This window comes from Juglans microcarpa x Juglans regia, chromosome 1D, assembly GCF_004785595.1.
Source record: "Juglans microcarpa x Juglans regia isolate MS1-56 chromosome 1D, Jm3101_v1.0, whole genome shotgun sequence".
In the NCBI taxonomy this organism is placed as follows: domain Eukaryota; kingdom Viridiplantae; phylum Streptophyta; class Magnoliopsida; order Fagales; family Juglandaceae; genus Juglans; species Juglans microcarpa x Juglans regia.
In genome coordinates this window covers 35,253,590-35,269,838 of record NC_054594.1, presented here as the reverse complement: position 1 = coordinate 35,269,838, position 16,249 = coordinate 35,253,590, and the positions used below count along the sequence as shown (strand labels likewise).

Sequence of the window (16,249 nt, the reverse complement as noted above, 5' to 3'; positions counted from 1 at the left end):
AAAATGACAACGAATAAAAAAACTACAGAAAAACTCATATAAGCAAACCACAAAACAAAAAAAAAAAAAAAATTCAAAATGTTAAAACCAGATTTAATGTAGTGAAAAAAAAGACCCAAGGTGAAAAAGCTAAAACTCATAAAAAAAAGAACAACATATCTGCAAATCCAAAGAGAGAATGCAAAGAAGCCCATTAATTTTTTTTTTCACGAAAAAATATAAAAAATCGAAAAACATACAAATCCAAAACATAAAAATGAACATTTAACGACATAAAAAATAAACCTAACGCCAAAAAGCTAAAACCTACGAAAAAAATATTTTTTTTACAAAAAATACAAAAAACCCACAACATGCAAACCCAGAACATACAAAGGAAAGATGTTTGTGCAAATCCGAAGAGAAAAAGCTAACAACCCCACGAGAAAAGTTTATTTTTTTTGAAAAAAATATAAAAAACCCACAATATGCACACCTAGAACATACAAACAAACAACATATTTTCAAATCCTAAGAGAGAAAGCCAACAAATCCATGTAAAATTCCCAAACCAACGGCACAAAAAAAAGAAAAAGAAAAAAAACAAATGCTACATAACAAATCTGAAGAGATACCTAGAGAACACAAAACATTAAGAGAAGAGAGAAGACGAAGAGAGAAAACACTTTACTTTCGGAGAGAGGAGATGCATAGAAGATGACGGGGAGAAGATAAAAGGTAGAGAGAAAACGAAAAGAAAATAAAAAGACTTGGAAGGGAAAAAAACCTAAAGCCTCTGACACAGCTACACTCAAAGACCAAAACACCCTCACTTAAATGGACATAAATCACCAAAACAAAAGGACAGAAAAGATAAACACACAAAACACGGACCACATACACAAGGGACGACAAAAACACTGTTCATGCTATCCCCACTTATTATATATAGTATAGATATCAAGGAATAGTATGGATTCCAAAGCATCTGATCTCCAAAGAGGAATTGGTCGAACCTTTGTTATTTTAGAATAAGTAGTGCTGGTGTGCCGCCTAGCTTTGACCGCTGACATGCCCACTAGTACAAATCTCACTTTTTATTTTTTTTACATTTTTTAACATATTTAAATATTTTTAAAAAATAAGAAAATACATCAATACATTAAGGAAAATAATAGGGAGCCCGATTTGGGCTCCCGTTTGCTTTTCCCGTCTGACGTGGGAAGGCTTTTTTTTTTTTTTTTTTCTTTTTCCCTCCTTCACCCAGATCTCTCTCACGCCGCGTCTCCCCTATGCATAGTGAAACTCATTCTCCGTCTCCCATCTCCCCCACGTCTCTGTCCTCGTCTCCATCTTCCCTCCCTTGCGTCTCCATCTCCATCTCCCCTACCTAGTGAACCCGTCTCCCCTGCTCGCCGATCACTGCCCAGTTCTTCTCAAGGTAAGATGCCGATGCCTTTTTTTTTTTTTTTTTAGTTTTATTTTCTGGCTTTGGTTGTTTTAGAATTTTTTTGACTCAGTTTTGAGTTTTATTGTACCATTTGAGACTTATTGTGAATTTTTTTTTTTACTCAGTTTTTGAGTTCTGATTCCTTTTTTTTTTTTGGACTCAAGTTTCTGGCTTTGTTGATTTGTGGCTTTGTTTCGGTTAAGGCAAGAAGAGTGAGGCTCTTTTGGATAGTTGAAAGATTAAATGAGGTGAATTAGGGAAGTTGGTCTTTTGAGTGTTGGTGGGTTCGGCTATGACAGTTGGTCACACTGGTTGGTGATTTTCTGAGTACCAAGTGCTCAACAAAATGCTACAAAGAACTACAAAATGAAATGAAGTTGTTTCTTGGTACTAAATTTAGGTTGCAACAACAACTGGAATATAAAGTCGTTCTTTCCTTTTAGAGTACTGAATTTTGCCTTCCTGTTTAGTGTAACCTTTTCTACTAGTTTATTATTTCCCTTACAGATATCATCATTACTACTTGTAATTTTCTTTATTTTTTTATTCTTTTTATGGTATTACTTGGGATAGAATTGTTTTTACAATTGTAAGGGCATATATCTTTTGTTGGAGACTGATATATCTGCATACATTATTTCCACCACCTCTTTGTTTTAATGTCTCAAACTAGTTGAAGAAAATATGCTAAATTCCATCGTAGACTTTTTGGGAGAATTAAGCAGTTAGGATATAATGTACATTCGTATGAGGGCAGTATAAATGTCAATACACAAAACGGATATATGATCCATCCATTTTATTAATGAGAGAAAACGACATTTCAGGTCATTCATTTTAGAGGTAGTGACATAATAATTATAAATCTTGGCACAATGTCTAAAGCACGTAGTAACATTAGCAATATCTCACGCTCAAAGAACTTTTGGCAAAATGAATATCTAATATGTTTTTGTGGTATTAAAGCATGTCGATGAGCTGCACATACAGAGGATAATGATAGACGTCTATTTTTCAGTTGCCAAAACTTTGAGGTATGTTATTTCACTCTTGTTTGCTAAGAAGTGAATAGTAATTCTTGGTTGCTAATGTGTTGGTTGTTTTTGCAGTCTGGACATTCTTGCAGATATTTTTATTGGTATGACCCAGAAATACCACCATATGGTGAGAAAAGAATCAACCGTTTTTAAATCGACATTCAAAAGATACAACTAGTAATAGATGTACAAACAACTCGACATTAACTAGAAATAGAGATTGAGAGGCGCAAGATAAATGTTGAGAGAGTCATTATAGTTTTAGTAATTTCAGTGTCATGAGTACTTTATTTAGGCATATTTTTTAGAAAAATAGAAGCCAATATATAATCTATGAAGTGAATTTAATGTAATCTTGTTATTTCGTAGTACAGGGTACCTTAATAGCATTTCACAATTCAGTATTTTTATTGTAATCCAAATTGCATGATTGCAATTATTATATTGCATCAACAAAGAGTTACAAAAACCATGAGTGCTTACATCAATTGAGGAAAACTACGAGTGCTTACATTAACAAAGAGTTACAAAAATAGGTTCAATAAAATTTCAATATTTCAAAATTATAAAACAAGTAATAACTGCCACGAATTTCTCTCATGGCCTCTACCAATCAAAACGCATTGAAGTCCTGATGAAAAGGCTCTAGAGTTGACTCCTATAGGGGCCTAAAAAAATATTAAAAGTGGCAACGCAATTCACTAAAAAGATTACCAAAATAAGTTAGTTTTACGTTACCTATGAGTGATGAGCAGTTGAAGGAGTTGAAAAAAAATCTAGCGCATATGTCTAAACTTGACTTTGCTGATCCTAGTGTTAAAAATATAATTTTAAAATAATTGAAATAAAAAACCGCAAAACAATAAATAAAAAATATGTTGAATCATAAATGAAGTAATAAAAAGGAACTTCAGTTTCGTTGTTGTGTAATCGCCTTTTCATACTAGATTTCTTATAACTCTTCTCAAAGGGGTGCATTTTTCTCTTAGACAGTAGGCTTCCCTTACTACGAACTACCAACAGACTAAAAACTCTACATGCCGTGCCTTCCATGGAAGTAGTTGTATTAACTGTGTTGCTAGTATCATGATCAGCAATACCAGGTTACTGTTTCTTCAACTGTTCTATCTGACTAATCAATTTAACACAACTATTCTCAGCCTTTGAAGCATTGGAACACAATTCATAAAAGCAATTTTGGATCCTATCGTACCTTTGCGCATCGTTGATGCTACTAGTATCATAACTACTTTTCACGAAGGTGTATTTTCGCTTAACATCATTCCTCCACCGATTCAAGATGTATTTTGATGGTATTATATATTGACCAATCTGAGTTAAGATACAGATAGCGTGCCTGCACAAAATACTCCTAAACTCAAATAACTTACAACTGCATTTCACATCAAAGGGATCTTGAACAACTTTGACATTAAAGGTTACACGTTTTAAAAAGTCATCACCAACTTGAACCTCATCCACAACAACAAAACGTATATATACCATCCTCACACCCCATCTCCTTAGTAGTCAAATATAAAAATCCTCGTAATTTCACTTGTACTTCTTTGAACTTAGCAAGAGTATATGCACTTTGAAATTGCTTTTCAAGAGGATGGCAACTGATGCAAGGAATGTCCGTGTTAAAAGATTTGAAGTTAGCAGTTGCTTCATTATCTACCTTCCTCGTAAGGGCCAAATCATACTGGTCAACAAGTTGCTTCAAAGTAGTTCTGGAGTGAACATTGTTGTCAAAAAATGCATCCATTTCTTCAATCTGTTGTGTAGTTGACATTCCTGTCTAGAATGTATCTCTAACATAGGCTGAGACCTAAAAATGACGATCATTATACAGTGATACCAACCATGCATTCTCATGCAAATCATATATATCGAACATACATCACCAATGTTCCTCAAACCCATGTTGACTGAAAGAGTCATAAATGCACATATGTATAGTATTATTGATTTCCCCATATCAACAATGTGATCTAAACTTCTTAGGAAACTTTTTTATTATATACCACAAGCAGAATCAATGTCTAGAAGTTGGAAACACTCTTGAGATTGTAATTTTTATGGCCTTGTCTTAATCTGTGATGATTGCATTTGACAGTTGATTATTCATACACTGCAACCATGACTCAGATAACCACTCGAATGTATCTGCGTCCTCACTGGATATCAATCCGCATCCGAGTAGAATTGATTGTCCATGGTGGTTCACACCCACAAATGGTGCAAAAGATATTTTATACGTATTAGTTAGATATGTTGTATCAAATGTAATCACATCTATGAATGATTCATACACAGCTCTACTTCGGGCGTTTGCCCAAAACACATTCGTTAACCACATCTCATTGTCAACGTCTATCTTATAATAAAATTCTGGATTTCTTTTTTGCATATATTCGAAATAGTTACAGAGTACACTGCCTCCAACCCCAAGACAAAATCGTCGTGCATTGTCAATGCAGTTTCGACACTCCTCCCCGAATGTTATATTCTCGTAACCGCCCGCCTCAACAATCACATACTTGAAATTTTTGGACAACATTATTCCTACCTCGTCATTTATTTCAAATCTCTTAGTAACACAAGCATCAACCTTTTTAAAGCATCTGAAATGTCTTGACTTTCCCAGACTACAGCTCTGTGTGATTCAATATCACCTTAGATATATTATATCTACTTTCATCATTGAATACCTCATTAATCCTAACCTTACACCTCATCTTTATTGTTTGTCTTGGTTTCATAACATTGACAGCCCTACTCTTTGATGTGCGTCCTCACGCACATGCCAAGCAAAACCATTTTTACCGTCCCATCGTCATCCTTACTAGAATTCCTTTTGGATATTGCAAATTCCTTCCTCTTACTAGACTTCATATAGTAAGCATGCACTTCCTCTACGGATGAAAATTGCATTCCAACTGTTGATTCTCCAATAGTTTTATCACCTCCAATCTCCTTATCAATTCCTACATCATCACACTCATTATTTGAATATTCTATGTCGGCATTTATTGTAACGTTGTAATTGTCTACAAAGATACATGTGAAAAGATATTAAAAAAAAACTTTTTATGTTGTAATATATTAGTAGTCAAACATGAAGCAATGGTGTTTAAAAAAACAAAAAACAAAAAGCAATGGTGCTTAAAAGAAAAAAAAAACTCCTATTGTAATAAACAATTACATTATATATTATACTTCTAAATCGGATCATTTTTTGTCTTTAATATACAAAGACCAAACTTTTTGTCAAAGTGCTCAGAAAATCACTACAATGACCAACTACATTTCAAAAAATCACTCTGTTATCTTTTTTGTGACATTTTATCGAGCATTTGGTGCTTAGAAAATCAGCAACCACTGTGACCAACTGCCATAGCCGAACCCACCAACACTCAAAGACCAACTTCCCTAATTCACCTCATTTAATCCTTCAACTATCCAAAAGAGCCTCACTCTTCTTACCTTAATCGAAACAAAGCCACAAATCAACAAAGCCATAAACTTTAGTAAAAAAAAAATTCCAAAACTCAACAAAACTAAAAAACTGAGTAAAAAAAAAAAAAAACCAACAATGAGTCTCAAATTGATACAACAAAACTCAAAACTGAGTCTAAAAAAAATTCCAAAACAACCAAAGGCAGAAAACATAACTAAAAATAAAAAAGGACATCAGCATCTTACCTTAAGAAGAATTGGGCAGTGATTGGCAAGCAGGGGAGACAGAGACGCGAGGGAGGGGAGATGGAGACGGAGATGCGGGGGGAGATGGGAGACGGAGAATGAGTTTAACTGGGCACAGGGGAGACGCGGCGTAAGAGAGATCTGGGTGAGGGAAAGAAAAAAAAAGGACGGAAATGCCAACTGGCATTCCCATGTTAGACAGAAAAAGCAAACGGGAGTCCAAATCAGGCTCTCTAGCATTTTCCATACATTAATAGTGACTTCCTTAATCAGTAAGTGAAAGAAAAAAATTAAATGCATAAGCGGTCAAAATGAATAAGCAAAATGAGGCGACATAGTAGCATATTTTTTTCAAAATTTTTATCCAGATTATCTTTTAAAAGGATGAAATGTGAACTCAAAATAACTCCTTTTGCTTCAAGCTATTGACTCGGTCTAAGCTGTTCAACCCATTCACAATCATAAAGGCTACCGTACATATGTGGGATTCAAAAACCCTTAACCCATTTGCAGGCAGTATTTGGGGGGGGGGGGGGGGATAAGTCATTGTTTTCAACTTCATTTACATCGATGGCATAGAGATGGATGCTATCACTATGATTAGAATCTCAATTGCTAAGATCTTTAATCCTTTCCTGATTATGAACAAATTTCATTCTTACCAATGAAACCTGGTTTGTGACTCAATCCTTCTCGGCAATTACCACAAAAACATCCTTCATTGACCACCTTCGTCTCTCCCCTTTAGCAGGAGGATTGATGACAGCTCTCTCAGAATTAGCTAATCGGTAACCAATCACAATCTCCCTCCTCTGCCGAGCTCGTAAGAGTATCTCATAGAAACTCAATTCCTCCCCATCACGAAGATAGAGATCTGCTTGCCTTATATGCATCTCATTTCCCTGATAAAAGCCAAAGCATATATGACTGATCAAATAAGCAAGTGCTTAGGTGTGAGGTTTTTTGTGAATTATTGCCATATATGTAACGTGGGAACAAAATGAATGTTTTCTGTGCTTTCGTCAAATGCTTGCTACATGCTGTATGTGTGTTTCTCATTATCATTGAAAGGAAGACTACCTCCTCTGCAAAGAGCTCTTCTAATACATCATTTATTTGTCGATCCTCTGCAACCATGGCGAGTGCCATGCTGACAAGTTCATTTGATAAAACATAGTCACTGATCTTCGACATGGATAATAGGTTTTTCGTTCTTGGGTCCAGAATTTCACTGATTATAACTGATTCATTAGAAGCTTGCTGCATTTCTCCTATCCAAGAGCCTTGTGAGGAGCTTCCTCTATGAACTTGGGTTACCATGGCATCTCTGTATGGGAGACGTTTTGCCTGCAAAAACCCAAGAAACAAAAAGGTTGTCAGAATCAATGAAAGGGGTGAATATATGAATGATAACTCAATCTCAAAGCCAAGCACTTTTATATACTCTCCACCAATGCTCTTATGAACCAATCTCAATTGGGCAAGTGAGAAACTTCTATTCAAATCTTAGCATATTCTCAGGCCTCGTTTGGTTATACAGATGAGATGAGACGAAGGTTGAAAGTTAAATAAAATATTCTTATAATATAATTTTTTAATATTATTTTTGTTTTGAAATTTGAAAAAGTTGAATTGTTTATTATATTTTATGTGGGAGTTTAGGAAAGTTGTAATGCTTTGATGAAATGAGATAGTTTGTGTAACCAAACGAGGCTAAAATCTCAAATATGGCCAAAAGAATGCTAGGTAAATTTATCCAAAAAACTCAGCATGCAGAAAGCTTTTTAGATGTGTTGGGTTGCATGTGGAGACTGATCTGTGAGCAGAAAATCGAGGAACAGTGAGTTCGCTCGACATGCGCTCGACAGTGGGCTCGAGCGAAACTCAACCCGTGAGTTCGCTCAAAGTGCGCTTGACAGTGGGCTCAAGCGAGACACAAACCCTAGTGTTCGCTTAAGCCACGCTTGACACCCTGTTCGAGCCAATGTTCATTGGATGTTCCTCGAGGCGCGCTTGACATGCTGCTTGAGCGAACAAGGAAGTTTTTGCCAAATTAGGATTTTCAGTGCCGTTTACTATAAATATGTTATATTTGTCTTGTTTTGTATGACTTTCAACATATTTTTTAGTAAGAACAATTGTCAAGTAAGTGCATATTGTGTGAGGAAGCAAAAAATCCTAAAGAGTGTGAGTTGAGATTGAGTAATTGTAATCTCTTCTGGTTAATAAGATTTCTGCAGCTCTGTGGACGTAGGCAATTTGTTAAACCGCATATATTGTGTGTCATGAAATTGATCATGCTTGCATTTACTTTAGTTTGCCATCGTTGGTGTGTGTGTGTGTTTTGCACAACAAGATGGGGGATAATAGTATCAAAATATGAAGAGCCAAGTCTAAAGTGCAACCAGGTAAAAGTAGACTCGATCAACAGAATCAGAACAACTGATAAACACCATAAAAGGAATATTAAAATTAAGAGAAACAATATTAAAGAGTTGATAGTTTTGATAGTTTCACTAAGGTCCACTTAAAAGAGTGAATTTTAAGCCAACTACCTGAATGTCACGAATTAACAGTAACGTGGCAAGAGATCTGGAATCAGCTTGAATTGCTGAATCTTCCACAGATTCATCGGCCAGAATTAATATCTGCACAGATCAGGAACTACATCAAAATATTGTCAAGCATGTGACTAGGGCACGTTCATACATAAGTATCTTCACACATCACTTACAAATACCCTTTACAAGACTCACTTATGGTAGCATATATATCCAACCATAAATATGTAACCTAGTTTATGATTCTCACTAACTGATATACTACAGTTCACAGAGTAAAATTATGGCACATTTCTGGGAAGGCAACTCAGATGGTCAAACTCATCCACCAGATTCTTTCCCACAGGAGATCTATCTGGCGGTGCCCTGAGGACACCGCATAGCAAATTCTTAAAACTAAAATTTCATGCTACTTACTGAATCAAAAGATTGAAGGGGGAGGCTTTCCAAGTGACGCCGTATTACAGCATTTCCCTCTCGATTAACCAAGGATATATTAATCAACCGGTTGATGTCAAGACCACCATCAATAAGCTTCTTTTCCCTCTCCTTCTCAAGAACATCATTGAACATCCAAAGCTCTGAACCAGGAGCTAGAAATGCATCCAATACCTAAATAATATAGATGAATAAATGACAATCTTCCAGTGAGTATTTCTATTTTATACTGTAGCATGAAAAAGGATATAGCAGTCCAAGGTAGTGGAAGCTGGTAGAAGCTAATTATAAGTGCGTGCGCAATAAAATTTAGTTATGTAGACACAAAAAAATGTTTTTGACATGGCTACCACCATTTTGTTTACACCAGGAAATGCACCCAACAACATTGGGATCATGGCAGCAGATTTCTCGTAACATTACCAGAATCATATCCTCCATATCTCGCCGCCAACCACAAAAAAGTATCCTTTCTGTAGTTTTTGGAACGACAAAGTCTTTTGGAAGACTACCTCTCCAAACCTGCAGCATTCAGGCAAAAAGGAGGGATTAGGGGCTTCAGTAGAAAGGACTTACCACAATCATATCATCAACGTCCCTTCTCCATCCACAAAGTAGAATCTTCTGTGGCTTTCTTGTTGGTCGTGAAATGTGTATGAGTGATGCTTCTTTGACCTGAATGATCAAATTGATTATACTTTGTAAGTTTTATCTTGGTTTAATATTATTATTTTACTAGAACTTTTTAGTCCAACTGACCTAACTGTGACTTCTCCTTTATTTAACAGGTAAATATAACTCATGCACTTGTCTTGGACCAAGCCTATAACTTCTTCCTACATTGCTCATTATGGGAGAGATGTCATTTGGTCTAATAGCCATGGTAACTTATTCTCTTTTCTGCTTTATTTGATTTGTTAAATCACATCAACGTGCATAATCAAATTCTTCTAATGAATTTTAGTTCCCCCTAATTAGTAGCATGAAGGTGACTACCTCTGTTATATGACAATGTACACCACTGTCAGAGTACAGTGATGTCTCCGATTCTCTATTATACCATACACAGTGCACCAGGTCCCACAGCATTGTGCACCAAAGCCTAGGAGATAAAGCAGGGACAACCCACGCAATTTTACGATTTAAATGGTAAGGCAGATGGATTTGTCAAAACCTTTTTCTGATAATTAATAAGAATTTTATTATCACGCGATTTGTCTAAACCTATTCTTCAAATGCATTCAAAAGTTCTTTAGTTCTTGTGGAGCAATCTAATTTGTTTAGATTTTGATCTGGCTCCTCAATTTGATGGTCCAGAACAACAAACACTCGCAACATATCCATGGTAAAACCTTTTGGTGAAGATATATTTATACTAATGCATATAATTATCTTCCCCCCCATACATGCTAAATATCTGTGTGATCTTAAAAACCCTTTTAAGAGGAAAAGATCAGCTACTAACCAAAGATTCCATTTTATGAAAGAGGAATGAAATTGATAGGATTTGAACCTAGACCTAGCCAGTAGCCAACCCCAAAGAACACTATATTCAGTAGGAAGTACAATTACCACAGCTGTTTCAGTGCAGTTAAATGGACAATTTCACTTGATACTATGAAGCAAACAGATAAATGTAATATGAAATTATCAAGGCATACTGGAGCATATATGGTATTTTCCAAGAGATGTTGATGCTTGCCCTGATGGAATGATGACTACTAAGTCAAGTACAGACTACATATCCTAGCCAAGTCACGAGAAAGTTTTCCTAATTCACATGTTCACTTTTTTCTTCTGCCTTTTTATTCCTTCGTCCCCCTTTCCAATTGGAGGGCCTGAATGTCACCTGCCGCGGACAAGGAGAAGGGAAGTCTCTAACGATGAAATTTACACATAAATGCCATCAAACGAAAAATAAAAACATGCAACTTATTTAGAATCTATATGGTCCGAGGAGAATGAAAGTACCGTAGGCAATGTTGCTGGAGAATAGGTGTCATCATCCTCAGCTATAACAAGAATTTCATCACCTTCTTGTAGAACATACGAATCATCAGGATTCAGAATAATTTTACCACCACGTGATGCAACCTTGATTCCACAAGGAATGGCATCAGGAAAACTGATTAAGATATCCTCAAATTGCATGCCATCCAACTGAGGCCATCTTTTGATGTAGAACTCACAATTTTCAAACCCAAGTATGTCTTCCCAGATCTGTCAAAAAACCAGCCCAACAGGTTAAGGATAGCACACATATACCACACAATAATTAGATGAATCTAATTATGGATCTTATTTGCATAACATGATAATTCATGGCAGGAAATGATATCCAATACAAGAAAAATCTAGAAGATACACTTAAAAGATGTTGAAGTTGAAAGTAATGGAAATTGACCTGTGCAAGTCCTGGCTGCCGAGCACATTGAATCATCAAGCGACCTATTACATCATGAGCCACAACAGTTTCTACAAGATCTCCACCAACAAGTTTAACGAGGACCTCGTTGTCAAGATCACTAAGTTCAACAACTATATGTCCTCTAAGTCCTTCTTTAACTCCAGTTAGACTTAACACTGTTCTAAGTGCACGAGCATCACTCTATATCAAATCAAATGTTAATTAATTGCAATTTAATTTTGTATCAATCATACAGAATGTCAATGCCTTCACTCAAGTATTAAGTATACCTGATCAGCATTTCCATCTTCAGCAAGGACAATGATTGCACGGGCCTTGGAGACGGATACCTATGAAATAAAAGGTGTCAGCGAAATAAATACTGAATACAAAGTCTAGAAAGGGTGTAAGCATCATTTAGTTCTAATCCAACAAAGAATAGCACGTTCCATGACTGTGAGGCTGCATCGCATTGTATATCTGAAACGAAAACAAAAGCCAGGTACAAGAACTGCTCAAGAGACACGACCCTGGAGGCAGGGTAGCTAAAAACAGATATTACATTGAAAACTCATAAGCATTATATGTAAGGATCCATTCAAAACCAAAATTTATGTAAGGAGGGCTCTATATGCTTTTGCCAAGAATACATTTTGGATTAATGGGAGAAGAACAAACACTTCAGGCAGAACTCAGTACGTTGTATTCCAACCAATACGAACTCTTTACTGATTCAACTCTGTCCTTGAGATCAATCAGCAAGTTTTTTCAGGAAGGGGTAGAACATAACCAGATATTACATTGAAAACTCATAAGCATTATATGTAAACAAAACAATGGAGGAAGCAGGCAGACCTTTTTCAGGTCAGCTAGAATCAGAGGGCTCCCACTTCTACATATAACTGATGTTCCTTTGAAATTGAATTCCATTTTACCAATGTCAAGTTCCATTTCCTCTTTGTCTCGCTCAGCCATCACTACAACAATTCCTCCGCCCAAACTCTCATTGGCTATAGCAAGTTGATTAAGTAGTGATCCCTGGGTCCACAATGGCATTTATGGTGACGGTAAGACACACAAATAACAAAAGAAGTAGAATACATTTCCATAAAGCATGGAATAATATTAAATAGTTCATTTTTATCAACAAAATGAAGACATTCAGATGCCTTCATATAATGAACTGTGAAATCAGAACCTTACCAATTTATCACTCCACCCAAGAATCAAAGTGTGATTTTGTTCTACAACCTCACTTCTTCCTTTCCTCAGTGAGTCAAGCTTTTCGGAAATTGAATCAGAAACAAGTCCAAGCATCATTGCAAAAATAAGCATCCCACCAAAGCTAATGGAAACTGAAACTAGCCTCCAACCAATACCTTCAGAGTCAGTGTGGTTTCCTGAATCAGCTACATACGTCCATGATAACCAAAGGCATTCCGCTAAGCTACCATCAGTCACTCCAAAAAGTGACAATCCCCCAAGGCATATAAGTAATAGAGTTGCAACTAGCAAGGCCAATGGCTTAGCATATGGATGGACTGATAAAAACGCATCCACCCGATAGGCTAGTTGTTTGCTAAGAGAAACTTCTTCCAAAACATTGTCCAGTGATCTTGATTTAGAGACATAGTCAATGTACTTGAAAATAAGAAGAGGGGTGGATAAAATTGTGACAGAGAGCACGAGTGATAAAATTTTCAAGTTTTTGCTTAGATGATGATCACTCTCCTGTTTAATGGAATTGGTAGCATCAAAAGAGATATTGCATTTGGAGATCTGGTCCTGCAAGCAGAAACTAAATTCCAATTATTTTTTTTTATAAGAGAAACTAAGTCCCAATTATTAAGGTCTTAATTATACAAATCGATCTCAAACAAGTTTCAGACCTGATTGCTTTGAGATCACTTCAATATAAAAGGAAAAGATGGGGGGGGGGGGGGGGGGGGGGGGGGGGGGGGGGGGGGGGGGGGGGTTAAGTCTCCTGTTATGGCAAAGGACTTTATTTTTTAAGCTTGTTGAGATCACAAATTTACACATGTAGAAGTTAGCATGTTGAAATCACAAGCTTAGACCCAAGTGTTGTTTGAAGACTATTATCAATATTCCTCTCGGCTGTAATGAGGGAAACATGGAATATATATGGTTTACCAAAAAGAACCAAATAATAATAAATAGCAGGATGTTCTAGTACTCATAAACTTCTGCTGCATTGAATTCCTGGAGAGTGTTTTGAACACAGTAACAATTATGACAGAAAGCAACGAAAACGAAAATAAAACACAAACCAACTTTTAGCAGATAAATTTTAAAAAATGAAGCTTTGAAGTGTTATATACCTGCAGCTCATTGACTTGGTTCTGTAATGAGAAGTTTCTGTGCAAAAGAGAGGAGAATACTGTAATCAAAATCTACATATAAACAGACACAATTGTCAGCCATAGAACTAACCATTGATGTGCGAGAGAGAGAGAGAGAGAGAGAGAGAGAGAGGGAGGGAGCACTACGGCTGCTAAGATGGCCGTTTTCCACCGAATTTTCAACCCTCGACAAGAAGACACGATAAAATTCTTGGAAGTAGACTCTTTCTCCGCCGAAATGCAGCTTGAGGCCAGCTTAGTCCCCGAAACGCCCGTAACTTCGGACTTCCGTCCAGAAGCGGCGCCGTTTTCGTTCGGTTTCGAACGAATCTCCCTCCTTCGAGCGAGGTCCACTCTCCGGCGAATCCCGGCATAGTTTAAGTCCTTTTCCGGCGTCGAGTCGGAGGCGGGAACCTCTCGAAAAGGCGAAATCCTTGGAGGCCTCGGGTCGGGAGGGTAGGGGCGTGAGATTCTTGAGCTTGTGGTGAATTTCCGGGGATTTTTCTGGGGTTTCACAGGGGAGTGGATGTAGGCCGGTGATGGGAAGAACCAGTCCCTACTGCTGCCGGTGGTCGTGAATGGAGGAGGAGGGTCTGTCTCGAGCGGCATGGCGGGTATTACAGAAAATAGATTAGGGGCTTTTTTGGGAAGATGGTTAAATTTGAGTCTCTAATCTCACTTTGTGTCTAACAACGATAGCTTTTAAGTTTTAACAATGGCGATGATTGCAATGAGTTTGGTGCCTGAAAGCTTAGGTCTCGTTTGTTTTTAAGAAATATTTCAACTCAATTCATCTCATTTGATTATTATAATTTTTTTAAATTTCTACATAAAATAAAATAAATAATTTAATTTTTTCAAATCTCAAAACAAAAATAATATTAACAAATATATTTTAATAATATTTTATTCAATTTTTTAACTTTAATCTCAACTTTTCTCATCTCATCTCTAAAAATAAATAATTCTCAAATCAAAATACTAATCAATCGAAATCGGAAATAAATAATTTTTTAAAATTTGCTTTAATTATTCATACTTATAATTTTACTTAAATAATCTTTATATCAACTATTAAGATTGTAAAAACTTTAAAATTTAAATTAATTTCTTTTGATAAACTAGAGTGAATATACAATGTATAATTTGTGCGTAAAATTATATACATAACTGAAGCGAACATCAAAATAATTTTAAAAAAACTCATACAATGTATAATTTGTGCGTAAAATTTAGGCATAGTTTGTTTTTAAGAAACATCTCATTTCATCTCACATCATCATTACAACTTTCTGAAATCTCCATATAAAATAAAATAAATAATTCAATTTTTTCAAATTCTAAAATAAAAATAATATTAAAAAATATATTCTAATAATATTTTATTCAACTTTTTAATTTTAATCTCAACTCAACTCATCTCATCTTTGAAAACAAACAAGTTAAGTCTCGTTTGTTTTCTCAAAACTTCTCAACTCATTTCATATCATCTCATCTCACATCATCTCATCTTATCTAATCATTATAACTTTTTTAAATTTTCACACAAAATAAAATAAACAATTCAATATTTTTAAATTTTAAAATAAAAATAATATTAAAAAAATATATTCTAATAATATTTAATTTAATTTTTAATTTTTATCTCAATTTATTTTATTTACGAAAACAAACGTGGCAAGTCTAATCATCCATTGACCCACATGTCTTGATCTGATGGGAATGATCTAACAAGCCATGTCATCCTCCTTGAATATGGTTATTCAATAATCAATCATATTTAAGGTTATGTTTAGATTGAGAGGTGGGTTGAGATTATCTTAATTTATCTTATTATTATTTAAAAATTTTAACTCATAAATTTTATTACTATTTACAAATCATTTCAACTATTCACCAATTATTTTTAATCTCTCTCTCATAAAAGTTTGAGTATTGAGTCTTCACATATATAATTATTTAAAAACTCTATTTAATTTTCTACACGCCACTGTGGTTTTCTTTTATACACAACTCTTTCGACCAAATCAAAGGCCACCTCATATTTTATAAAATATTATTGGATAATTGTTTTAGAGAGTCAAGATTAACTGAGGGTCATTTTACTTTATTATGTCTAGAATTTACATACGTCTCGTTTGGATAGTAAAATAATACCAAATAATTTTATATAAAATAAATAAAATATTATTTTTTAATCATAATATTATTTTAAAATTTAAAAAAATTGATTTACTTATTATATTTTATGTAAAAATTTAAAAAAATTATAATGATAATATAAAATAAGATGAGATGAGATGAAATAA

At 35.2% G+C, this 16,249-nt stretch overlaps 1 protein-coding gene across 2 annotated transcripts; it reads right to left on the bottom strand.

The window, feature by feature from the left end:
- Positions 1 to 6,775: 6,775 nt before the first annotated feature.
- On the bottom strand, positions 6,776 to 14,674 carry LOC121251095 (ion channel CASTOR-like). Of its 2 annotated transcripts, none has more exons than XM_041150425.1 (12): positions 14,088 to 14,674; positions 13,920 to 13,991; positions 12,784 to 13,365; positions 12,436 to 12,618; positions 11,871 to 11,930; positions 11,578 to 11,781; positions 11,145 to 11,393; positions 9,750 to 9,848; positions 9,153 to 9,347; positions 8,730 to 8,822; positions 7,255 to 7,521; positions 6,776 to 7,076 (listed from the first exon to the last, which is right to left on the bottom strand). In XM_041150425.1, exons 1-12 carry the CDS (start codon positions 14,547 to 14,549, stop codon positions 6,858 to 6,860), a joined length of 2,685 nt encoding a protein of 894 aa, XP_041006359.1. In that variant the 5' UTR covers positions 14,550 to 14,674; the 3' UTR covers positions 6,776 to 6,857. The 2 variants fall into 2 exon arrangements, with proteins under 2 accessions (XP_041006359.1, XP_041006352.1); XM_041150418.1 differs by lacking the exon at positions 9,750 to 9,848 and adding an exon at positions 9,597 to 9,695.
- Between the last annotated feature and the right edge of the window lie 1,575 nt (positions 14,675 to 16,249).

Excerpts from the sequence above, each read along its gene's own strand:
- LOC121251095 (XM_041150425.1), bottom strand. The coding sequence starts at position 14,549 with ATGCCGCTCGAGACAGACCCTCCTCCTCCATTCACGACCACCGGCAGC. Across the intron at positions 13,992-14,087 it reads AAACGGCCATCTTAGCAGCC|ATTTTGATTACAGTATTCTC; the intron begins GTAGTGCTCCCT and ends GTTTATATGTAG. Across the intron at positions 8,823-9,152 it reads CCCTTCAATCTTTTGATTCA|ATATTAATTCTGGCCGATGA; the intron begins GTAAGTAGCATG and ends TGATCTGTGCAG.